The 26,691-nt window shown below is 38.8% G+C and overlaps 3 protein-coding genes across 4 annotated transcripts; all 3 read right to left on the bottom strand.

The window, feature by feature from the left end:
- Nucleotides 1-5,752: 5,752 nt before the first annotated feature.
- Nucleotides 5,753-7,124, bottom strand: LOC125472637. Its single transcript, XM_048574291.1, has 3 exons — nucleotides 6,968-7,124; nucleotides 6,369-6,714; nucleotides 5,753-6,266 (listed from the first exon to the last, which is right to left on the bottom strand). The coding sequence occupies exons 1-3, from the start codon at nucleotides 6,968-6,970 to the stop codon at nucleotides 6,199-6,201; spliced, it is 417 nt and encodes a 138-aa protein (XP_048430248.1). The 5' UTR covers nucleotides 6,971-7,124; the 3' UTR covers nucleotides 5,753-6,198.
- A 7,210-nt stretch (nucleotides 7,125-14,334) lies between these two features.
- On the bottom strand, nucleotides 14,335-18,848 carry LOC125472657 (cyclase-associated protein 1-like). The gene is given in 11 exon segments (XM_048574313.1): nucleotides 14,335-14,953; nucleotides 15,950-16,093; nucleotides 16,372-16,428; nucleotides 16,504-16,559; nucleotides 16,720-16,829; nucleotides 16,922-17,069; nucleotides 17,142-17,457; nucleotides 17,645-17,709; nucleotides 17,800-17,948; nucleotides 17,950-17,966; nucleotides 18,567-18,848. Coding segments are annotated over 11 exon segments (1,428 nt in total). The 5' UTR covers nucleotides 18,843-18,848; the 3' UTR covers nucleotides 14,335-14,863.
- A 1,229-nt stretch (nucleotides 18,849-20,077) lies between these two features.
- On the bottom strand, nucleotides 20,078-23,263 carry LOC125467952 (probable receptor-like serine/threonine-protein kinase At4g34500). 2 transcript variants are annotated; one of them, XM_048574296.1, is made up of 7 exons: nucleotides 22,482-23,263; nucleotides 21,724-21,828; nucleotides 21,510-21,632; nucleotides 21,133-21,303; nucleotides 20,903-21,032; nucleotides 20,608-20,817; nucleotides 20,078-20,462 (listed from the first exon to the last, which is right to left on the bottom strand). In XM_048574296.1, the coding sequence occupies exons 1-7, from the start codon at nucleotides 23,039-23,041 to the stop codon at nucleotides 20,439-20,441; spliced, it is 1,323 nt and encodes a 440-aa protein (XP_048430253.1). In that variant the 5' UTR covers nucleotides 23,042-23,263; the 3' UTR covers nucleotides 20,078-20,438. The 2 variants fall into 2 exon arrangements, with proteins under 2 accessions (XP_048430253.1, XP_048430254.1); XM_048574297.1 differs by having other exon boundaries at nucleotides 20,078-20,431.
- Between the last annotated feature and the right edge of the window lie 3,428 nt (nucleotides 23,264-26,691).

Genomic DNA, 26,691 nt, shown 5'->3' with positions numbered 1-26,691 from the left:
GATAATCTGTCAGAGCTGCCGTGGATTCCTCACAAGCCACCAAAAAGCATTTCTAACTAGAACCTAGAGGGGCGCATAACAGAAAGTATGAGTGGGCAAAAACAAAGCTTTTCAAAACCATTTCATTTATCAAAGATTATAACCCCTCACCGTAAAACCTGTATAGTTTCCTAGAAAATAGAATACATATCTATACCACAAACATGCTCAAAATAGCAAAATTCACAAATATGACATGTCGAATATCTCAACACTAAAATATGTAAGCCAGGTGATATAAATCAATGCAAATGATATGTCAGCTGGAGTCACCTAACGTGACCTGTACGACTGAATGTAGAGCTCATCCATCTAGCCGGAGTCACCTAACGTGACCTGTACGGCTCAAATCCACAGCTCAACAAATATACCTGCACACAAGTCAGAACCACCTAAAGTGGTCTGTATGACAGGATTGGATGTAAATAAATACACTCAAGTGCTACGATCACGTGAAGACTGTGCGAATAATCGTGGGTCATTTATGAGTCAGAACCACCTATAGTGGTTTAGACGACAGGACTGTGCACCTAACTTGGATCCAAGGTGAGCATATGGTGTGGGAGGTGAACATCATGTGAAGGACTGTGCCCTAACCATGGACGGGAGCACTAACACCGGGGTGGAGGTTTATGAGCTCTCAACGCATCTCACATAATCATCAATTACATAAACAATCTACAACTCACCTGGTACTTACCTGAGCATCCACAGCGTCAAATCACAATATGCACACTATATTAATTCAATGATCTACGTATAAATCATTAGGCATGGCATTTCTAAACATAATTTCATTTAAATCAATTTTCTGGGAAAAATCACAAGTATATAGGTATATACGGAAAACCAAAAGCCACTCACTGATATGTGGAAGGGTCGTAGCCCCCAAGCCTCAATTGACTATGCTTGTCCTGAGGATAAGTCTCACCTATATGCGAAATAACTATATAAACGTTAATTTAAAGCACATAAACGAAACTAGCTAATAACTTCTCAAACATTGCTCAAATGGGGTGTTTGAATAAACCAACGTGATCTACTCAACACCATGAACATCCCCATATTTTAAAAATAATTTTCCAACCACTCACGCGCCGACCACGTGTAGGCAAATGCCTGGCACACGTACAGAAACCCTAACGGCGTTAGGGAATATTAAGTCCAAAAATGGAATATACCGTTAAATATACCTGACGCCGTTAGTATATTTCGTCAAAGTTGACGGAATATTCGTCGTCTTCTCCGGTGATCCTCGTCGGAGCTGCAGCCAGCCACCGGCCGTTGTCTGCGTCGCCGGAAACTGGAAAAACTTCTAATCGTCATATCTTCTTCATTTTTCAACCAAAATTCATGAAATTTGTACCAAAATGAAGCTTACAATGAGTAGAACAAAACCTTACCACTTTTAGGACTTGAATCCAATAGGATCTCGTCGAAAAAACCCACGATAATTCGGCCACTACTGCAACTCGATGAACTCAAGCTTCATGACATCCAAAACACTTCAAAATTACTCTTCGAGCTTCGTGAAGACGTCCTAAAGCTTCCTAGAACCTTAAAACTCACTGAAAATTCCACGATCACGACTGCATGAACAGTGCACCAAATCGGGAATTCTTGGTTCTCAGGTTTTTGAAGGCTTCACGTCCAACCAAGGGTATGGATGAGTTCCTGGGATTGCTAGGAGTCTAAAACCAACCTTCAAATCTTTGATCCATGCATGAAATGATTGGTCTGAGGTTTGTCTGTACAACTGTACAAAATTTGCAGAAAATTTGAATGGGATGAGAGAAAAGGTACACAGGTTAAGGGTGTGTGTGTGTGTGGTCCTAGTTTGGGCTACCAACCAAAACAAACAAAAGCTTAAGTCCTAAATGAGTCCAAACACTTAGGAAAGATTTTAATTGGTCCAAATCCTTAGCCCAATAACACAAACCACCACCAACATGCTCAAGGGCAAAATAGACATTTCACATTGTCGATACAAATAATTCGGGACAGGCTATCACAATCTACCCCCTTAAGAAAATTTCGTCCTCGAAATTCACACAATAAATACAAACCACTAGTAATCATAAAATAAGTGCAGATACATCTCTTTCATACGCTCATCTATCTCCTAAGTAGCCTCTTCCACAGAGTGATTCCTCCACAAAACTTTCACCAAACGCACTATCTTATTTCTCAGAACTTTATCTTTCCAATCCAGAATATTCACTGGCTCTTCATCATAAGTCAAATCTCGATTAATTTCCAAAGGTTAAGAAGGTATCACATGCGACGTATCAGAAACATAATGACGAAGCATGGAAACATGGAACACATCATGCACTTTAGACAACTCTGGAGGCAACTCAAGCCTGTAAGCAACTTCACCGACTCTCTCAGTGATCACATATGGTCTGATATACCTAGGACTTAACTTACCATTCTTCCCAAACCGTACAACACCTCTCCACGGTGATAACTTCAGAAACACCCAATCACCTATATTATACACCTGATCAGTGGCATGTTTATCTGCTAAGCTCTTCTGTTGATCCTGGGCCGTTTTATGTTAGACTTAATCACCTGAATATTCTGAGTAGTCTCCTCCACTATCTCAGGGCCCTCCAAAACTCTCTCGCCAGCCTCAGACCAACACATAGGTATACAACAAGATCTGCCATAAAGTGCCTTAAATAGTGTCATACCAATACTTGAATGAAAACTATTGTTATAGGTAAATTCCATCAAATCCAATCGCTTATGCCAAGCGTCACCAAACTATAAAACGGAAGATCTTAGCATATCCTCTAACGTATGAGCAGTCCTCTTTAATTGTCCATCTGTCTGAGGATGATATGTTGTACTATAAAGTAATCTAGAACCAAGAGCTTCCTAGAATGCTACCCAAAACTTAGAAGTAAATCTAGGATCACAATCCGAGACAATACTAATTGGAACTCCATGATACTTCACAATCTCGATATAAATAATTCAGCTAATCGGCTTAAAGAATACTTCTCCCTCACTGGAATAAAATGTGTTGACTTAGTAAGCCGATCAACTATCACCCAAATGCCGTCATAACCATTATGTTTACAAGGAAGCTTGTACACAAAATCCATAGTAATGTTTTCCCATTTCCACTGTGGAACGGGAAGTGGCGTTCTATGGCGACCACTACTCCTTGTGCTTCTTACCAGGAGTTCTATGAGATTTTGTTGAGGATTGAGGATTCAAAAAATATGCCCAGTGAGAGTGAAGAAGAAGAAAATGACGGCAATCAAAAGAAAGATGATAAAGGTAAAGGTCAATCATCTCAAGGACCTCCTAAGACTTAGAGCTTTAAGCGAAGTGGAGCTAGTTCCAATTCTTCCAGTGGGGGTTTTAGTGCCACTGGTCAGGGAAGAGGTGGTAGATTTTCTGGGGGTCCTAGATTCCAAAGGCAGGGGGATGCTAGTAGAGGAAGGGCTCTATTGTGCCGCAGATGTAACAATAGGCACTGTGGAGAGTGTAGGTGGGGCAGTAATGGATGTTTTACTTGTGGGCAAATGGGACATAGAGCTATAAATTTTCCTCAGAATCAGCAGAGGCCCTAGCAGCCTTCCTTGCCACCACCAGCGCCGATCCAGCAAGTTCCAGGGTCTGGTAGTTATGGTTGGATGGATCGTGGTGGTGCTTACCAATATCAGGGTGACGCTGTTCCTTATGCCACGCCTTGATTTCGGTTGGGGTGTGTCACTAGTTACCTGGAATTGTTGAATATGAAGAATGCTATTATGAGAGTTTATAAATGGACCAAAAAATGGTACTTGAGTTCCATTCTCAATACATGATCCTTATAATAGTGAAATATATAAACATGTCATAATTGTTAAATTATACATATATAAATAGAAATCATTTGTACGATATATAACAGTAATTAAATTATACTAATTACCTAAACCTGAAGAAGTTGTTGATTAGTGAAAGGCATACTTTCGTGCATATTAGTTGCAGCTATATTTGTGCTTGGAAATGATACTTGGGCTCCAACATTCATATAGGGTCCCTGCTAAAAACATGATATTTTTTTTATATGGAGTTTCTTTTTATCAAACAGTGAACAAAACAAAAATAAATATGAAAATGATATCTTACTTGAGTCAGCACATTGAACATAGGATATCCATTCGAATAACCTGTTGCTTATTTTAACTGCCACTAAAAGGAGCACAATCCTATTATATTCATAATGAAAACATACAATTCCTAAATGAAAACATAATCCACATAACTCGGCACAATGATATATTATATATAGCTTATTTATGATGAATTAGAACATGTACCTTCAAGCGGGTGCTTTTTCTTGTTGAAGATTTCGTGGCTTTTGTTTGTGTCTTCCCACGCCTTTCAAGCAGGTCCTTGTATCTACTACGTGGATGTCCAACAGTAGCTTTTCTTTTAACTCAGCGTGCTATGATCTCACACTTGTCATCAAGTTGTATCATTTCCTTATGCTCGCTTGCACCACTTTCACCATCAAAAGCTTGACCTTTTTGTTCACTTGAAACACATCCACCATCTAAAATTTGACCCTCTTGCTCAATTGCTCCACTTTTCCAACCGAAGCTTGACCTTCTAATGTTTTATTAGTATATGTATTATCTTGACAAAAACATTTTTTCATTTCTTCCAAACCTTTTAGCATATCAACTTAACACTCATGAGCATATGTTGTGAACTTCTCATGTTCTGCTGCCAATGATGCTATCTCACGAAAATTACGACACAAATGGCTATAATGCTTCCCCATAGACTCCTTAGCATGGTGACTACCCTCACCTCCACGATAATTAGCTATGCTTCTACCCTTTGCATCTCTTGTCCATCGCTTTAAAATGTAATCATGTGGGATTCTTTTCATATTCTTCTTGTCAAACACTTTTAATGCATGACAACATAAAATTCTAACAAAACTGAACTTCATGCAACTACATGTGATTCCTTCTGTTAAAGCTTCAAATTTGACAAAATGCTCTTGAGGTTTGCCATTATAAGTTACCTTGTACTCATATGTCATCCTAGACTTGCCAACTTTGTATATATTGTTATCCAAGATACACATGTACTCCTTTTGGAATAGTCTATAAACTTTTGGGGCGTAAATCTTTGCTGCATGTCGCAACATCTCAACATTAGTTAATAATATGGGTGTAGTTTGCGTCATCTTGAAATCTGCAATTAATTCCTGATATCGTCGATCTTCTAAAAGCCTCTCATAATGCTCAAAGAAATGCAAAAGACTGTGACTTGGTTTACTTCTTTAACACATTATTCATACTTTCACTACGTTGGGTACTCATCATGTCGGCAGTGAAAATGTGTCTCCCATATATTAATGCCCATTTTTCCTTCACAGCAAATAAATCCTTGAACCACTTATTTCCCTTGAGGTCATAGTTCTCAATCATATCATTCCATGCATAAAGCCATTTTTCCTCATCATCATACTCATATACACAAGTACCAAAATCAGAAGCAAATTGATTTGATTTGTTAAACACATGGCTCAAATTTTTGGCAGCATTCTGATAAATATGCCAAACATATAGGCGATGGTGAGATTCTTTAAAAACTTCTAATATTGCTTTAGCCATTACAACAGATTAATTTGTCAATATGGTATTTGGTTGCTTCCCAAGCATTGCTTCTAAGAAGGTCTTAAATGGCCATGTAAAAGAATCCACACTTTCTTCATATAAAAAAGCTGCACTAAAAACTACAATTTGTTTATGATGATTAACACCAAGAATTGGTGTAAATGGTCTACCATACTTATTTGTCCGATACGTTGTGTCAAAACAAATGACATCTCTAAGGAGACCATAATAACTTATTGAACGTGAATCTGCCCAAAACATATTTGTGATCATATCATCTTCATCAAGCTAGACCGAGTAAAAACTAGACAAGTCATTCACTTGCATTTTATGAAAATATTGCAATATAGCCCTAGCATCTCCTTTTTCCGTGTTGTCTATCGCTTTTGATATATATAATTTCGATAATCTTTATCAAGAAACGCAAAATTCTCTCGCGCACCAACTTCTCTGCTCATCAATTCTATAGTTGCTTTATTAGTATTCCTGACTTATTTGCATCATCGGCATAGGTCTTTTGAGCTCAGGACATCTTACGATTAATCTTCAACATGTGCTTCATAGGGGTTTGAACCAAAGCATGATTATGATCTGCATCAAAGGAAACAATCTTAAATTTTCCATTCTTTTTAAGAAGGCAAGTCATGTGGGCTTGATAACTGACCCTTGAAACTGGTTGAGCATAAGTTGTACCTTCAACTGGCTCATCATTTCTTCGAAAACCTTGTCTTGAACGAGTGTGAGTTACTCTTGTTACAATACTCGCAATTTTTTTTTTCCAATGATGCGTCATCACGTCAAAACCCTTATCTCTAGCATAGTTGTAGTAATAATCGTATGCGCTCTCTTTAGAACTACACTCCATTCCAAGTTCTAGATCTCCCATTATTTCTTTGCTTTTATTCAGATGAGGAGGTCCCAAAGAACCATCATGGCTTTGAGATTGACAAGTAGGTGAAGAAATTGCACCTTGTAAATCATCTTCATCACTAGGTAATGACTCACTATCTAATCTTGTAGGTTCTTTGTACTCCATAACCTGCAACATAACATTAATAACAGAGACATGAAATATGCTCTCCATCATTCATTTGCTTTTATTTTGTTGCATCTCAAATATTCTCTCCATTATTCATTTGCTTTTATTCTGTTGCATTTCAATATGGGACAAAACAGAGCCCGCTCAATACAAATATTGTAATTTTCAAACCCAAAGCCACAAACTTTGTCAAGAAAAACAACCATCCAAAATTTCAAACACAAATTCAAATTATACAAAACTGAAAACATACCATCTAATACAACAGAGAATGGATCCTCTGGATAGGTGCCTGGGTGGATGGTCGTCGTCGTTATTGTTCAGAGTTCACCGTCGCTGCTCTAGATGGGTGGTGGTCTGAGCGAGAATGAGAGAGAGAGAGGTAGTGTGAGTGGGAGGGATAAGGACGATTGAAGTCCTACATCATTGGGAGAAGACGCCGTTAACCTTTGGGCTTCTAAGCGTGAAAGATGTTTGGTTCTTTTTTGAAAAAAAAAATTACACGTGTTAAATTCTTATTGATCCATGTCATTTGGTTAGTAATTTGGGTACTCCTTTGTGAGTACCCAAGTATTATCTTTTTTCTAGTGTATTGAAACCAAGTATCATAATGCAAGTGATTAAATTTTCTTTTAATACCTATACTATGAGTAAGTGATCCTCTATCACAGTGGTGGAGAGGAGTGTTGTTCATAGTCTGGGTTCCAACTTGATCGACTCCCTGATCTAATGTCTAATCTGACAAATCTATCATTTGATAAAAAAAAAATACTTATACTATGACATTTAATGGTGTTCCGGCACACTAAAATCTCTCATGTTTGATGTCGGCCAAATGTTTACGAGCAAGTGTTTCTTCCGCACTTTCGTTTTGACTTTCTACCATTCGCGAGTTAATTTAGTTGTTTTTCTCTATTCATTTCTTCAATTTAATTTTGTAATGGCTAGAAGAAGAAAAAAATGAAATGCAACAAGTGAAAAGACAATGCAGAAATCACTCACTCCATTTGCCACTGTTAATTCTAAGGCAATTGCCACTTAGTAGTACAGTCTAGTGGTATTCCTCTTCACTTGTAAGTGAAAAGTCTTAGGTTTGATTCTCGCTTAATACAAATTTGAACCACATTATTACTAGCCCATTATGAGGCTTAATGCTCTCTTCCACCTCTTAGTGTAGATAATATCCTTTGCTAAAAAAACTCCAAGGCAATTGTTTCGTTTGTTAGTAGAATGAATTTATGAGAAATATTTTTCGTGTCTGTTCATTATGGATGGAAAATGAAAATTTTCTTTACAAGAGGGGTGCGTGCTTAACTCTCACTACAAAAAATAAAAATAAAAAATGACTTGACCAACTAAGTATTTTTTTTTTTTTTGTCAGCTAAAACATTTACCCCACAAAATGACACGCCTCGACCGGAATCAAGACGTACTAGCTGTCACGTGAAGGTGACGTAACCAAAAGTGCAAGTGATGTAAGAAAAATGTGAATAAATTAAAATCGAAACTAGAACTTAATTAACTAATAAGATGAGTGCACAGCAGTGGTTACAACCCAAAAACTACAAATATTCAAAGCATAGATAATATAAGGGTAAAGCAGTCAAACGAGAGAAGTACTTATTACACAACTAGAGAGAAGTTCCTACGTTAGAATGGAGATATGTCAGAATCATCGGGTAATTCTCGAGTGCGACAGAGTAGGTCAGCTATCTAGGACCTGAAGGGGCGAAACTTCACAGAAGGGTGAGTGGGCACAAAAATAAAGATTTATAAAATCCATTTGTTTTCTGAACATACTAACCTCTCGCTATAAAACAAGTATAGTTTCCGAAAATCATACTAAGTATAAGTATGAAATCAAATGCATGCCAACAATAAATTTAGGAATATGCCACAGCAGAATATCTCAACGGCAATATAAATATAATCATGTGCTCAATAATCTTTACTAGCACGCTAAGTCGGAGTCACCTAATGTGATCTATACAACAGGGCTAGATGTAATAATATACGCTCTAGTGCTACAATCACATGAAGGCTAGCGCTATTCGCTGTCACATACGAGTCGGAATTGCCTATTGCAATATGTACGACAGGGCTAGCACCTACTTGGATCCAAGGTGAGCGTGCAGGTGCTAATGTGAACGACACGTGAAGGACTAGTCTAGCCTAGGCTGAGCACTAACACCTGGGGTGTAGCAATGATGAGCCACTATATGAATATGAGCATGCCACAACACAATTATTCCAAACAACACAATAAACTCACCTGAACTTACATGCATATCCCATAGAATTACTTTAGTAGTTCACAACATATAATATTTATGAGCAGGTAAAATGCATATGAAATGCCATGTTAATATAAAACTCAACCACAAACAATATTTTTTTCAAATAAATAACTTGTTGCATAATATGCATAAATTCATTTTAAAAGCATTTATGGAAACTATACTATATATAAATATATGAAAACAAAGTGCCCACTCATTGGTATGTCGTAGGATCGTAGCCCCCTAGTCTCACTTGTCCATGTACGTCATCAAGGTAAGTCTCCCCTATATGCGAAACAACTAATAAAAATTAACTAAATAACACATATACATAAAAGTTAGGAAAAACTCCCCATAATTTGCTCAAATGGAAGGTTTGAAATACAAAAATGTTCTACTTGAAGTCACAAACCTGTACGTGTCAACCACTCACTGGCCGGAGGCCAGACACACCCTCACGTGCTGCCCAACCCATGGCCACACATGCGGCTACGTGCACAGCAGATGAGTGACGGAACAGAGGAATATTCCGTCAGATTTGACAGAATATTCTGTTAAATAGTAACAGACGATAACGGGGTTACCTGATACTGTTAGAATATTCTGTCAACTTTGACAGAATATTCCTTGTCTTCTCCGGTGAGATCATCGTCCGCCGTCGTCTGGTTTCGTCGGAAATTGGAAAACTCGCCGGTTTTTGGAAAATTTTCTAACCTTTATATCTTACTCATTTCCCAACCATTTTTCACAAAATTTATATGGATTTGAAGCTTATAAGGAGTAGAACAACGTTATACCTTCCTAAAGTCCAAAAGTGGACGGCAACTAGCCTGAAAATAGCTTGATAGGTTCAGCCAAAACTTTGCTCCTCGAACTCGTGTGCTTTCGAGGTTGTTTCTTCTTCAAACTTGTCCTAGGAGCCTCGGGAGTTGTAAGGAAGCTTCCCCATGTCCCAAAATTTCTTAACTCAACCGGGATCATGATGATACCAACTCGATCAAGTCAGAGCTTCCGAGTTGCTCTGCGTTGACCACTCAAAACTCAACCAACGTGTGATCTAAGGGTATCGTTGAGTTCGTGGTGACGAGAGGAGTGTGATGGTGTGGTTTATAGAGTTGATCTACAAGGTTTGGTGTGAGTTCATGGTGGTTGCAGGGGTGAGGGAGCTCGAGCGAGGAGAGAGAGAGAGAGAGAAGAAATGATTTCTAATTAGGGAGAGAAAGATGGGGGAGAAAAGCTGATTGGTTGCTATAATAAGGGAAACAAAATAATTGGTGGTAAGGTTTAAGGCATGGGTCTGGTTTTAAAGAAAAGAAAGGATATGATTTGTACAGGGAAATCAAATGCAATCTATCCAAAACAATGTTTCTAACACTAGTAAATTAACACGTGCTCGTGTACAATTTTACCCATCAATAACGTATTTTAACGTAACATAACTTTTTCATTACAAATCCAATTCGGGTCTAACTCACGCTCACGTGATCGTATCAACGAGTACTATTTAATTACAATAGCAAGAAAAATAATTTAAGAACAAATAAACACATCCACGTCACTTGCCAACAAGGGCATAAATGTCAATTCATATACTTGGGAAGAAATTACATAGAAAATTAGGGATGGGTCATCACACGAAATGACTTCGGTGGACACTTGGTAGGAAAATTCTCATTGGGCATTTTAGAGTGCCAACATATTATTTAGTATTAAAGACGTGAAGTTGTGCACAACCTGGTCAGTATATGAGATTTTTATTTTTATTTTTGCTACATATTTATATCACATTGGTGTTGTTCAAGGTAAAGATGGAATTGTCCCTTTGCACAGCTCCCCATGGGTGAATGGCACTTGGCATGTTGTTAGGCTTGCTCCTGCTGGTGTGCTGCAAAATAAGTTAGCAGTTAGCTTAAGAGGTGTCTTTGTGGGGCCTTAGGTATAGGCCTTGAGGTCCGCAATCAAGGCTAACAAGGATATTGGCATGCCACTGTTATCTCAGTATAACAGATGTAATGCAAGTAATTTAAGTCGATTACTTGCGCCCTAAGTTACTCAAACTTCTTGTTATCAAAGGATTATCACAGATGGGTTAAGTCTGTATTAAGTTATTTTTCTTGCCTTGTAAACAAGGACTTTTAGTCTATAGTCTTATATGTTTAAAAAATGAGGGAGTTCAGGGCTTTTTAGACCATTTCTTCAAACACAGTTTGTTCTAAATGAAGACAAACTTATTAAGTTAACCAAATCCGAGTGCAAATGAGACTCTTAAGTAGAAAACAGTTGGAAATAACTTAAATATATGCTGCAAAGTACATTTAAGCAATCGATCTACTAATTTAAAGGAAGAACAAAGAGACTCGGGCAAGATTTCACCTTGTCGGGGCAAGGTCAAACTTCTTGCAGCCACTTCTCTTTGAGTTTATAGAGGTTGTAAGCTAAAAGGGATGGATGGTAAATAGGTTTTACATAAGGGAATCGATACTACAACACTATGGAAGGTAGTAGACCTTTTACACTAGACAAAAGATAGCTTTTCTAAGGGAACTATTGCTAAAAAGACTGAATCTGGTGAGTTTCAGCTTTGTGGGTGCAAATCTGGTTTGAGAGTAGAGTTTGTATGTTGTTTGTTTAATTGGTTGAGTGTCCTTGTCCCTGTTGTCTCTTTGTCCTTTTAAAAGCAGTTTGGCCCGACGGTTTTGGCTTTGTTCTTGGCTTAGGGCTCTCAGAGGCAATGAGTCATCTTGTTTTTACACCTTGATGCCATCAGAAAGTGCTTTTTGGTTGGTAGTGAGCTGGTCTCTGTCACTTGTCACTTTTATCATAGACATTTAGCCTATGCCTTGTTAAGAAGGCTTCAATTGTTTCAGGCTTCATTGCTGGGCTTTGGGCAAGTTCAACTTGTTTGGCACCTTTGGGCTTCCTTTATGCTAAGCCCAATATTCAAATATTAACCCAAATAGGTGTACCATCACATGTGACAAGTGATGCATACAATCAACATTTAATGAGATAAATATATTAATTAAGATGAAATGTGCGCATTAGTTAACACAGCAGATGGATATACAAATGTGGTTAAAATGCGACTTCCCTAGGAATTTTTTTTTTTTCGATGCTAATTTTTTCCTCCCCTCTCCTTTTCCCCAAGGTTCTAAAAGACGTTAGGCGCTAGTCGCGCGCGGGGGCTGGGGCCTAGCGTCTACGCAACTAGGTGGGGTCTAGGCGGGCTCCTAGGCGGAATTCAATCTATTATATTTCATGTAAATAAGTGTCTATTTGGAATTTGAGTAAAACTTCAAGATCTGGATTTGAGATCGGAAGTAAATTTATTTTTTTAGGTGGTGGGTAAACCGGGGGTGTGTTCCACTTGCTATGCTTGTTTTTGGATAATTAGGAATTGTTACAATTCGTCCTTATTTTTATTGTATTGTATTTTATTTTTCCGTATGGATAGGTGGAAATTCTACGTATTATTGTAGTATTCATCACTAGGAATGCGTGAGGGCAAGCGGGGGAGTTAAAACAAAGAAGTTACATGTGTTTTAAGGCCAAGGGGAAATTGATAATTTTCCACCTACATGACTGAGGGGAAATTGATCTCCCCCTCGGATGCTGATGCTAGCCTCGCTAAGGTATTTGCTCGGCCATTCTCTATCCTTAGGATCTGGGTTATGGTACACCTGGAGAACCGATGCTACCAGTTCATTTGTCGCTTCCACCTCAGAATTGAAACTCGTCATTTATCCGGTTCACCACCAGCTATGAGTCGCTATAGGCCTGGAGGTGTTTAGCTCCTAATTCCAGAGCGAATCCTAGTTCTACCAACGCCTCGTACTCTGCTTTATTGTTAAATGCCGAAAACTTGAGCCTTGGATAATATTCAAATTCCGTGCGGTCGTGAGTGATAAGTAGGAGATCCATCCGTCCACGAATAGGCTCCACTGCTTGGGTAGCACATCCGGGGCGACTGTCTCACTGGGTTGGGTGCTAGTCATTCTTCAGGTGGGCCTGGCAGTTCCACCAGATGTTTAGCCATCCTCCCGATCTTTTCTTCTAGTTCTCTCCGTCTCCTGGGTCCCTCAAGGCCGCATGGCATGGCCCTCTTTCCTGCTCGTCATGCTTGTCTCTAGGAGCTCGTATGACGATCCCCCATGGGGCGTTCTCAGATCTGCTTGGTAGAAAAATGCAACCAAGTTGTATGTGCATTCCCATAGATAGCGCCAAATTGTTAATTCTCAAAACTCGTGAGGTTAATAAAGACTAGGATAGTTGTGTGTCGGCCTTAGTGGGCTCGGGGTTTGTAAATAGTATGAAATAGAGTACAAGGTTACAAGAGCATAGGTTTAGATAGTCCCGCACTCATCACACACATGATGCGAAGCCCTAGTCATTCTTAATCTTTAATGTTAGAACTATGCCACCACACTGAGCACAAAATACACTAGCTTTTCCTAATTTTGGGCGATTCGAAGCGACTATCGCTAAACTTTATCGAGACGGCCCTAGCAGCAATTCTCGTTTGCGTCCTCAAGGTAGTTCCAACAATATTAGTGCTCATAATGTGGTGCAATACCCTCACCTACGGCAAGTGTAGGCAAGGAGTAGAGGTTGTTATACCTGGGGTCGGCAATGACACCGAGATGACCAGTGTCCTCAAAAGAAACAAAACCAACTCACATGAGTTGTCCCTCACCAACCGAACTTACTCATGAGACCCGGCCCGTATTAGCAATAGCAACCTGCCCATGGTGGCGCTATCCACTACTAGAGCAATACTGTTCAATATCTAGGGCATGTCTACCAATATTCAGGCAGTATGATTACTTATGCTGGAAACACTATGCAATACCAGGGAATCATGTGCCAGTACTAGAATGCCAGTCCACAGTGGTATGGAGGTGGAAGATACTAGAATGTCAGAGAAACGTTTTGTAGTGGCGGGGCTGGCAAGCAGGCAAACCCAGATGATTATACATGTACACACACAAAGAGTTTTAGTTGAGCGTAAGGCCTGGTAGCCGAGTGCTTGGCCAAATTGGGGGTCCCTTCTGACTTTGGAGGCAGCCGCCTTTATCTTCCCCCTACTGTCCATCATGTTTTGTTAGAAGACGTGTCTAGTTTCGAAACAGAGACCCATTTGTGAAAACTCTCGCGGTTAAAGTGAACTTACCTGACGAATTGGACTAAAGTGAAATCAAAATGAAATTCCAAGGACAAAAATGTAACAAAACTATCGAGATGAAAAGAAAAATCCAAAGGCAAGCGTCTACTAGTGCAATTTGGCCTTAAAAAATGTAACAATTTTATAAGTACAGCCAAACACATTTCAAAGTTAGCACCATTGATTAAACCCCCAATCTGGAATTTATAAACTCATACAACCACATATATTTCGGGTCCTCCGTTCATATACATTTCCAGTACAAACTTTTAACAGCCAAAACCAAGAATTTAACTGCCTTCAGCAAATTCCCAGCCAATAATGTAAAAGATGAATACAAATGTATAATCATGAACAAAAAGACGGAGACAGAGTAAATATTACATGAGCAAAAGCGCTCATTCCAGCTCATTCGCAATTGTGGAAAAAAAAACATCGCTACAACACTCATCTGCAAACAAACTTCCAAAAACACCATGCAAAAGAATCTCATTTTTCGTGAGACATGTAAAAGAATCCCCCGGTTTGATAAGCCGACAAAAGACCAGTGAGATTGATAAGAGCATAACCACCAGCAAGGCTGGGAATGTGTCACCCTTATAAAATGAAAGCAATTGAACAAAGGAGAAAGTAGAAAGAAGCCACTCAACCCATCCTAGTATCTTTTTTTTTCAAGTACGATATAATTGGGGTATAAAAAGAGTCCAAATTACCCTCCTGCCGAGTGAGAGACTGATATCGTTTCAAAGCGACCATCCTTAAACACATGAATAAACTGTTCTGGCAAAGCATGCTCCGCCTGCAAGATAAAAAGTCATAAGCTCTCCCTGGTGAACTCAAGAAATCGACATAACAGTTAGTGCTACTTTGATTAGCAAAGATGCATTTCCCTTGTAATGCAGGAGTTTAGTAAGTATCCAAACAGTCAGAAAGTACATGCAACCCCTGATTATATCATACTCCAAATAAAGAGGGTACTAAGTGAAAATAGATTTAATGGAGTGAAAGAAAGTATCAGCTTCACGGGAGCAAACTAGAGATAATGATCCTACTACATTGTATGTGCCCAGAAGCTTATGGTATATTGGTAAGTTAAAATATCATAGTGAACAAACTAACCTACAGAACCTGAATTCGTTAGGTACCAACAGAAAGGCTTGCGTCTTCAGGCTCTCTTATACAAGCCAGTAGCCATATATCATACACAAGGCACCGCAAGCCAATATCATCATCCAACTAAAAGAACATAGCAATCCTAGCATTAATCATGTGAACCAACCCTAAATCCCACCTTCCCACCTAGGTTACCAGCAAAGTGGCTAGAAATATTTAAACAGGATTTGAAAAACACTAGTACTTCATATATTGAGCATCTACACGAGAGAAAAAATTTTCAGGCAACTAAAGGCCAGTTGTCCAACTGTTGCATACTCCAATTTTTACATTGAATTTAAAAAGGTAACTTAAATTTCAAGCAGAATCATGTATAACCAAGGGAATATGGCGAGTAATAGATTACAAGCTACTTCAGCAAACCTTTTAGTAAACATAAAACGGTACCATCTCTACAAATAACATATGTACGTATGCACCCCAGATCTAAGAAGTACACTGTGTTGTAGGCCAATTATTTAGGAATTGAAATAACCATTTAAACCACTAGCTTGCATTCCAAGATAACTTGGAAGTTGCACCCAATATAACATTATAACTTGGAAGTTGCAGGGAGGAACAATCAAGCAAGTCTTGAAAATAATAAAACAAATACAAAATAAAAGAGAAAAATGGAACACACCCAATCACCATCAGCTCCGGAACTGGGTACCAACACATTGACCTCACTGGATTTAGCAGTTGTTATAGATGCCCCCAGAGCATCTTTGCTCAAATAAAATTGGCAGCCAGCTGTGTTGTCAACTGAAACAGTAGGAGCCGAGCCCTAAAATAGCATACAATGAATGAGTATAACAAAGATCACAAGATCATTTTATATATCATATAAGAAACCAATGAATTGTTATATTTGGGATGATAATGACGCCAAATTCAAATGACGCCAAAATTCAATTTTCATGTCCTAGAATCATATTGCATATAGCTAAGATCATACAGTGGTTTTACATAGCATTATAAATGAAGCCACTGCATAGTATTATGATTGGCAACACTGGAGACATCCACTTAAATCGCTGAAAGTTTTATGAGAAGAATTCTAACCTGGCATTGCACCTCAACACGGTTGCAATTTACAATCTCACAAGCAGCCACAACATCCTTTGTTCACAAGAGAACACACAATTAGCACAGAGACATCAATATGTATTGCTTCATTACTAAACTCACACTAACCGTAAATAGGACTCCCATTTTAGTGCATTTGTCAATGGTAATGTTGTTTACTTTCCCTGCACATTGTGCAAATAATTATAAGTTCACATGTTTTTTGTAGAAGTACCATCCTGGAGAACATACATATGGAATACGGCATAAAGTTTGTAAGGAAGGCAATTTAACGTTTAATATGTTTATACAATTTAAATAAAGTTTTTCACGTGGTTAAATCACCTTGAATTTGCAGAACAGAATCTTTGCACCCAAAAATATACACAGACTGTTTTGAATCACATTCACTAATAACCAAATCTTTCTTCGCAATCTGATTCTCAACAACCCACCTGCCAGGGCAATACAATGAAAAAATAATAATCATTTACTGTTTTTACTCCCTCACATGAAGTATTAAACATAGTAGAATGATCATGTATACTTGCGACCCATTTGGAGCTCGAACTTTGGTGTTCCTACTTTAGCAACAGCAGGTGAACTCATACGACTTTCCTTCTCATGGGTACCAACAACGCCAGTTCTATCGGCACGATTCTTTGTCTTCATATCATCCGTCACCTTTCTCAGACCTAGGGGACACAAAAACCAAATCAGATCTCTCCAACATGTACTGACAATTTAATTAAAAGAATAAAAATTACCTGAAGTCACAGGCTTTCCAGAATTAATCTCTTGGAAAACAGCTGACATCCCTTCTTTGGGGCGAGATGATGAAGCCTGTGAAGTTTCAGAACTAAAGAGGGATGCTGATGGAGGAGGTGGAGGAGCAGGGGCACCTGGGGCAGGAGCTTTTGGTTTCGAAGGAGCAGCAGTTACACCTTTACTGGTTGAACTCCAAACTGGACCCAACGGATAGAAACTCTTAACATAATCTCTTAAACCAGGCAAATACAGTTCCTTGAGAGCTTTGGCCCACTCTAAATGATTTGGGTCTTTGGTTTTATACTCCACAAGAATCTGTATAATTATGAATTACATAGTCAAGACCTAGTCACTGCAAAACTTTACTTTGATGCAATCATTACACGATTGGTGATAATTGATAAGTCTGCAAGAAAAGGACCTGTGCAATTAGAACATGTGATTCTAGGACATGCAGTTCCTTTTGTGTAAATTACCAGATTCTTACAGACATGCACAGTACCTTGTTGCAATAAAATTCAGCCATCTGCCAACTTTCTTCGACATGTGCAATAGGCATGCTCATACCTTGAAAGAGACAAAGCACAAAAGGCATTGTAAACATAAATGAGTTTTCATCTGTTTGTAAAGCAAAATAGCAACCGTCCATTTTCTTACCACATTCTTTCCCTGTATATGCAATCCATGCCAAAGCTGAAAGACTGTCAGCAGCAGTCTTCAAGTGATTAAAAACATCAGACCGCCTCCCTTCTGTCAAAGAATTTGCCTTCGTGATTGCCTCGTTCAGTGGTTTCAGAAACTCAGCCACCTGCATTGTCAGGTTTCTGCACACCAAGGAACAACCCATTTAACATTATATTCATCTTACTAGCAAAGGTATAAGATAGAGTGCAGTTAAAGCAAATAACCTCCCTCATTCCTGCTACCATCGACATTCAAAATATTCATAGCTACACTAGATTCTAAGAAGAAAATTTCGTCGTGCAAAAGTATTTCAAGAAAGAGAAAGCGAAAACACGAGTGCTGTAATACCATATATAATCCTAATACCGGTTTACTTTTTCCTGATTTTCCGCTAACATTTCATTGGTAATTTGCTATGGTAAGGCACCCAAATTTCGATTCAATCTTTCGAAAGCTCGTAATTGTTATTATCATTGGATATGAAAAAATGTACACGCACAAATCGGATCCAAACGCAACAAGACAGCACATTCCTTCCATTGCCCTTTACATAATCAATCACATTATTAACATTTAGCATCAAACACACGGTTCTTAACCTCAATTCCGCAATCTATAAGCTAAAACCTCATCTCATTTTACAGTTATAAATCCGAAATTTCAACACCCAATGAAGCCAAAAAACAAAAAAACCGAAAAGAAAATCCCAAAAGCACAAAGGCATTACGCGCGAGACTGACCTGAGTTTGCTTAACCTGGATAAGCAGGTCCTTCTGAGCAGAAAAAGCTTGCTGGAGAACCTTTGTGATGTCCAACACCTGCCCCCCAATCTTCTCAGCTGCGGCCGAAACCCTACCCAGGTACTGCCCAATCAGATCCTCATAAGCCAAAATCGACGGATCCAGCGGCGCCTCGTCGAAACCCCTGGCCGTCGCCGAACCCCCACCGCCGGACAGCGACAGCGCCTCCAAGCGCAACACAGCCGATTCCAGCCTCTCTATCAGCTTCTCCTCCATAGCCACAAATCTCAATCACTCTCTCTCTTCCACACTATGTGTCTTTCTCTCTCTACGGATAGATTAGATCTGGGTGCGTGTGGCCGCCGTTAATTAGTAGAGAAACGAGATCGTTTGCTGCTTTTTTTCTTTCTTTAATTTTTATATTTTTGGGATTTTTTCGTATTTTCTGACGCCGAAAGGTGAAAGGGGCATTTCGATTTGGCGGGTGTTAGTCTGAGTCTCTGCGCTTTGTTTGGGGCTTCAAGTTTAAGTGAGACGTGGGGACACGTGGCGGGAGTGGAGCGAATCTTGGCTGTTTGTTCGTGCGTTGTTGTGGCCACCTGTCATTATTTAACTCAATTTTTGTGGGACGGTGTAAGGTGGCCCCCACTCCTACACTTATAGCGTGCGACCTAAGTTGGAAACGTTTCCCTGCTGACAATTAATTATTATTTTTTTTACTGAAAGTAACTTCAAAATAAAAAAAATTTCCAGTACATCCAGAGATCCAAAACAATCGAATAAAAAGCCGTTATAAGCTTTCTCCGGTCCCAAAACGCATAAATTTTCTACACCGGTGTATTGTGGTTCATTACCTCTAAGCGGTGGTAGTATTCATTACTTTATTTATTATCGTTGTATATATTTAAATTTTAAAATTTAAATCTATTTAAGACACAGATTTTAAAATTTAAATCATATTGGTGGCTTGGTCGTGGAGCTTAGCAGTTTAGGCCTAACTCTAGTTTTATTGTTACGTTAATCACCATCCGCCGCGTGCAAGATGGATCCGCACGCGATCTATTCCTTGACAGCTTAAGCTTTTCGGGTAAAGATTGGCTAACAGCAAAGTCATGGTACCAATAACAATGCATGGATTTTTACCAACATAGGCACCGCCTTGCAATGTTGGTGACAGCAGACAGCAGACAGCAGCAGGGATCGAGCAACAATATAAGTCACTAGAGTCAATGGTTCAACTTCCAAATTTTGTTTTAAGTCGAAGTAGAAGATGGATTCGTCATGACGGAAACTCATACCTTATAATTCCAGCATGAGTCATTAGTAATCCATCTCTAACTTTCAACTCAAACAAAATTTGGAGACACCAAATGAGGCCTAGGGGGTACGATAGAGTATTTTGGAAACATTTGTACTTCTGAATTCACATGATGATAAATGGAGAGACTCAAAACCCGTTAGTCCGTCCCAAAAACTACTTGACTCAAACTGCATTTGAACTGATAAAGAAATGAAGATTCTTAAGAGACCTTACATATAAAAATACCATACCAGTACTTATATATTTACAAGCTCATCTACAAGTATGATGCTCAACATATCAACACAATCTATCAGATCAAGAAAAAGAATTTAGAAATTTATATATGCACATTCAATACTTGTAATTTCTTTTCTATATATATACTAACGGAAAATCATGTACGCATGGCGCCTCAGGAGTTGCCTATCGGCCTAAAAATTATCATCTCCATCTCGATCTCTCTTCGTTACTGTCCCCCGGCATCCTTGGATGTGTATTGAACAATACTGGAGGCAGCTGCACGGGAAAGGGAGAGGATCTTTTATCGAGGTGATCGATTTTCCTGCAGATCAGAGATTGGCATACTGAGAAAGCTGAAAGTGCAGAAAATGTTAATTGAGGAGATGATGCTCCTGTGGCCTTGATATCGAACAAATAACAAACTGGCAAGAAACTTGTCAAAATTATCAAACATGTTATCTGCAATGCATCTATAAAGTACTGAACACAAAGACTTACTGAACGGAAAGGGAAGTCATCTGCCTCAAGCATATGAACAATTTGCCCCATTTTCGGTCGCTTATGGACATCTAAATCTATGCATCGAAGACAAACCAGCAATGCTCGCTTCATAGCTCTTGGAGGGGGCTGAACTGCAATCAGAGGATCAACAACATCCTCTCCACGGTGACTTTGGATCATTCCTTTAAACCAATCAACCAGGTTCATCTGATATACAGAAACTGTAAACAGTTATGATATTGATGCAATGCTTCTATAGGAAGAACCGAAGAAGAGGAGAATTTAGTTTTACCTCTCCGGCTGGTCTGGAATAGTCAATTGGGCTTCTTCCTGTAATTATCTCCATGAGTAGAACTCCGAAACTATATATGTCACTCCTCTCGTTAAGCATGCCTGTGCTTGCATATTCTGGAGCTACATATCTACAGAAAATTATAATAAAGAATCACACAGTTACACACAGCCTCGACAATGCATCATGGAAGTTATCGACTTATCATTAGGATTTGATAATAAACTAACCCGAATGTCCCCATAACGCGTGTAGTCACATGACTGGCCTCAGATCCTAAGAGCTTGGCCAGACCAAAATCTGATACTTTCGGGTTCCACTTTCTATCCAGAAGAATGTTGCTGGATTTTATATCACGGTGCACCACCTTGGGTTCTAACCCCTCATGCAAATAGGCCAGCCTGCCAGAGAAACAAGAAACATAAGTTTATCTAAAGCGGAAGGATGGTATTTTCATAGCAATACTATGAAATGATGAGGATGACAAACACAGCACAATCTTTTACACATATTTTCGTTGTACGACTGCTAGGTTACTTAACCCTCATGTTAAATTCACTTTTGAATAGAAAGAAAGGAAGAACAAGGAGTAACAAAATTATCTCACCCTTTTGCTGTCCCGATGGCGATTTTCATACGAATGTCCCAGGTCAGAGGGCTGACAGGGCCAACATCGCCATGCAACCATTGCTCCAAGTTGCCATTGTCAATGTATTCATACACAAGCATCCTGTCAGATCAACAGAAGTCCCCACGGACATGTCAGACGAAAAAAGAGGTTCATCTCAGTTTACCTAAAGGATACGAAAATGGAGTTTTACCTTTGAGCACCTTCTGCACAATAACCAATTAGACCCACCAAGTTCTTATGCTTTACTTTCCCAATGGCTTCCACTTCCACCTTAAACTCGTTCTCTGCCTGACCCCTGTGCATCAGATGACAACCAGCAATAAGTTTCGAGTTGATGAAAAAGAAAATAATGTTATACAATAACTAAAAATATAACATTACGTGCACCCAGAACCCACACAAATTTAGTTAACAGAATGTTTAAAATGCATGTTAGCGCGCAATTAGCCTAAATATCATCTCATAACTCTTTTTTTTTTCTTTTTTTTTTTTTTTTTTTTGAAGACCAACACGAAACTTACATATAACAAGGTGTACGCGTACTACTGCACCTAAGTTATAATCCACCACCACCACCACCGCACCTTAATGCCACTTGAGCTTAGAGAATTGAAATTAAAATATATAAAAAAATAGTATTAACCGTTGACCACTAAAAACATTATTGAGTTCACAGCGTGGAAGGCAACTTGGATTGGATCTAAATCCTAATACACAAAACTAACCTAATACGTGTATCATTTTCCTAAACTAATTCCCCATTCATTCAATTTTTTGCACAGAAAATAATTCCATTAAATAAATAAAATGGAAATTTTAAATTTTTTGTAAAATATTTGTTAAATTAAACGTTAGATTAGACATTTACAAAACTTGAATTCACGCTATTATTAAAAGACTCAACTCCGTTCCACGAGATTTTAAATTAAAAGTAATAAATTCACGTACTTGTTGTTCAGAAGGTTCTTGACGGCCACGACGGAGCCGTCCTGCAACGCGCCCCGGTAAACGATGGCGTATCCGCCTTCTCCAATCACGTTCTCTGGAGAAAATCCACGTGTCGCGATCTCCAGCTCCTTCAAGCTATACCACCGGCCCCACCCGATGTTATGCGGGCCCAACCCGTCACTCTCCAGCGCGCTCCGGTTCACTTTCCCTCTTTCGATGTCAATAATCTCCGCCACCTCCTGCGGAGCCTCCTTCAACTTTTCATTTCCCATTTTCCGCTCGCAATTGTCGGCGGCGCGTGGACTTGGGGCCTTGATCTCGGCGATCTCGTTGGAGACGAGGGGGATTGATCCGGAGCTGTGCTTCACGCGCATCTTGCGTTTTCTGGAGACTCGAGTTTTGCAGAGGCAGAGGAAGATGAGAAGGGCAGCGGAGAGGAGGCAGATAACGAGGATGGCGATGACGGCGTAGAGTTTGAGGTTGAATAATGGGGTTTTGGCGGTGAGCTTGTGGGAGAGGGAGTTGTTGGAAGTTTCGGTTGTCTCGCTGGGAACAGCCATTATTTCCGGCAAGTAAGGTTGATGGACAATTTGAGCTGTGAATTTTCTCCGGAGAGAGAGATAAAGGTGGTGGGAGTGTTTGTTGGGTTGATGGGAATTATCTTGAAGTTAAAGTTCAGTCAGCAATTTAGACTGTTGGAGGATTTTGCAGAGAGAGAGAGAGAGAGAGAGAGAGAGAAGAGTGCGGTTTCAACGGAAACAAAAGCGAAAGGCAAAAATTGAAGGGAAGGAAAGAAAATAAAAGAGACAAAAAAAGGGTAAAAAAGACAGAGAGAGGAAGGGGGTGTTGTTAGATTTTTGGGTTTGGTACGTGAGTTTATTACAGAACCACCACTGTAGTGTATGGAACATCCAGCCAAATCACAGTGACCTCTAGCCCGTTTGTTAAGCGGAATATTTCCAACTAGACTAGTTTTAAAAACTAATCTGAATTAATTTGTTATGAACTAAGCAATATAAGAATAATAAAGCATTTGATACGAAATCAAACTAAGGTACAAACTAAAATATTTTTAGCCCTTGTGAATTGTTAATTCCTAAGAAAGAAACATTCATAGTAAGTTTGACAATTTCTTACATAACTCATTAACTCGATTTGAAATGACACAATAATAATAAGTTCTAGGTTCGTTTGTTAACGAGTCAAATATTTATCAAGTCTAAATAATCCGTTTGTTTAACCCAACACGAAACGACATGAACATAACAAATTCCAGGTCAACTCGTTAATGAGTCAGGTCACTATCGGTCATCTGTTACGAACTCGTTAAGACAACAGGTTTGACACTATACAATTATTAAGTAACGAGTATAACACGAAAATGACACAAACATTACTTATTTGTTAATTATTTATTATATAGGATTCCAAAATTGTCCTTATCACCTTTTCTTTTCCATGGTACAATTTTTTCAGATTTATTTATACCAAGCATTTATTTGCTCAAGGTCCATTTAATTTGTATCGACAATTAATGGATGTGTGAATAACATTTTGTTCTTGATATATGATTTTTTTTTTTAACTGTTATTGATGTGTTCAAGAAGGACATCAAAGCACATAAATGTTATATTGACCATTTGTTCTTTAATAAAATTCAATGCCCTATCAATTCCAGATTGGTCTAGTGGAAAGCAAAAAAAGGTTTGGAACTCCCAATTAGAGTTTGAACTCTCACAAATGCTTCTCTTGCAACCACCAACTTTACTTTGGGATACCATTTGCCTCGAGAGCCAAAACTACAATAGCCTTATGTGGTACCAAAATTGCATGAGAAAGACAATTAGTTTGTCATCAATATTTTATGGGATACCTTTTATATTAAGGAAAACTAACGAAAAGTTCATAAAGACTTTATTTTTAATGAAAAATGACAAATAAAAGTGTAGTGAATGGTACCAGGAAAAAGTAAAAATGTGGTTTTTCGTTAAAAGTGAACAGTACCGAGAGTATTTCTTTAAAACTCCCCTTATATTATAATAACTAGATGAAACACACACTCTGTGTGTAAATATAAAAATTTAATAAGAAAATGCTTTTTAGCCAAAATAGTTCATGAGATTTGCATAACTCCTCAATTTGGTCCCTGAGATTTGAAATTGATAGAATTGGTCTCTGAGTTTGTTTACCATCAATCATTTTGGTCATTCCGTGAAAAATCTTCATTAAATAAGGATAAAATGACAAAAATGCCCTCAATTTTTATCAAATCATTTTGGCTTATTGTGTATTAAAGTGAGGGTATTTTTGTTATTTTAATCCTTACTTAACATAATTTTTCACAAATGACCAAAATGATTGATGGTGGACAATCTCAGTACCACTTCTATTGATTTCAAATCTCAGGGACCAAAGTGAGGAGTTATGCAAATCTCATGGACCGTTTTGACTAAAAAGCCATAAGAAAAAAAACTATAATATGAAAAAGAGAGAAGTTAAAAGAAATGTGAGACAGAGAAAAAAAAATGTGGATTTTTTTTTTCAAATTAGAGATATTTGGTGTGTGTGAAATTACATTACAGCTTTTGATTTTACTTTGTGCTAGAAGCCAAATTATTGTTTTACTCCATTTTAATTGACAAAGAGAATTTTGTTCATAGGTAATTTCGATGACCACGATGATGATAATAATAATAATATGTAGACGTCCTATCCATGGAAAACTGCATATAGACAACATATACATGTGTGATGTGTGCTTAGGCCATCTCCAACCGAGGGCTGGTCAGAGAGCTCGTTTTAGCCCTCTAGCCTTCCAAGATATTAATATTTTAATGAATAGTACATGGTCATATTTGTCTACATCTCCCACCGAGGGTCAAAGGGCCATAGGGCTCGTTTTAGCCCCATCACAAAAAACGGTCTTCAACCGAGCGCCAAAGGGCCATAGGCCAAACATAATTTATTATTTAAAAACTAAAACTTAAATTCAAATCCAACGGTTAAGTGACGTCAACTAGTCGTTGGATTTGAACTTTTTTTTTATATAAATAAGGTGGATATTGGGCTATAATTCACACAACTTTGAATTCAATCTATTTTAATTCAATATCTTTCAATTCAATCTTTTTCAATTCAAGTTTGCAATGAATTCCAACTTTGGATCCTTTGCGGATTCCAACTGGGGTCCTCATCCAATTCCAAATTGGAAGCAAAATGGTCACAAATAAGACGAGAAGATGAGGAGTCTGATGAAAAAGTTCAAGTAAGGCGTAACAGACAAAACAGAGCAACAGACATGGCTGCGGCCATGGTGTGTCAGCCAACTGAAGAACAACTTCAATAGGGTGGCTTTGTTGTTGGTTGCTTTTACAAACCACGAAATAGAGCGATGGCGCATGCCAATCTGATGAGCACCTACTTCAACCCCAACTCAGTGTACACAGAAGAGGATTTTAGATGTCGCTTCCGGATGAGGCGTCATGTCTTCGAGCGTTTACTTCGTGATGTCCAACAGGTCAATCCATACCTTCAACAAAAGTAGGACAAAGTAGGCCACCCTGGTTTCTCACCTCATTAGAAGGTTACTGTTGCACTCCGAATGATGACCTATGACTCCCCAGCTAATTCGATGGATGAAACTCATGGCATGTCTGAGTCTACATGCCTTCATACTCTTGAACAATTTTGTGACACAATTGTTCAGGTTTACAAAGACGAGTACCTTCGCGAGCCAAATCAAGAAGATCTGAATTGGCTATTTCACAAAGCTGATGGCAATGAGGCTTTAGCGGAAGGTTGAGAAAGCCAACTGTTATGTTAGAGGCGGTTGCCTCATATAACACATGGATCTGGCATGCTTTCTTTGGAGTCCCTGGATCCCAAAATGACATTACAATTCTTGGGCGTTCACCCTTCTTCAATAACTTGACGAAAGGTAAATCATCTCAACTTAACTACTACATCAACAACCGTCAATACAATATGGGGTATTACTTGGCAGATGGCCTCTATCCAAAGTGGGCAACACTTGTCCAAGAAATTCCGAACCTTAGAAATGACACAGAAAAGTTGTTTACCTTACACCAAGAGGCATACCGGAAAGATGTTGAGAGAACTTTTGGTATTCTACAAGTACGGTGGAAGATCATCAGCGAATTGGCAAGAGGGTGGGGTCAAGAAAATTTGGACTCCATCATGATGTCTTGCA

This window comes from the organism of the source record quoted next, unplaced genomic scaffold (assembly GCF_019419815.1).
Source record: "Pyrus x bretschneideri cultivar Hongxiangsu unplaced genomic scaffold, Pyrus_bretschneideri_v1 Contig70, whole genome shotgun sequence".
NCBI lineage: Eukaryota > Viridiplantae > Streptophyta > Magnoliopsida > Rosales > Rosaceae > Pyrus > Pyrus x bretschneideri.
Note: the sequence above shows the minus strand (reverse complement) of the source record. Positions and strands in the feature narration are given on the sequence as shown.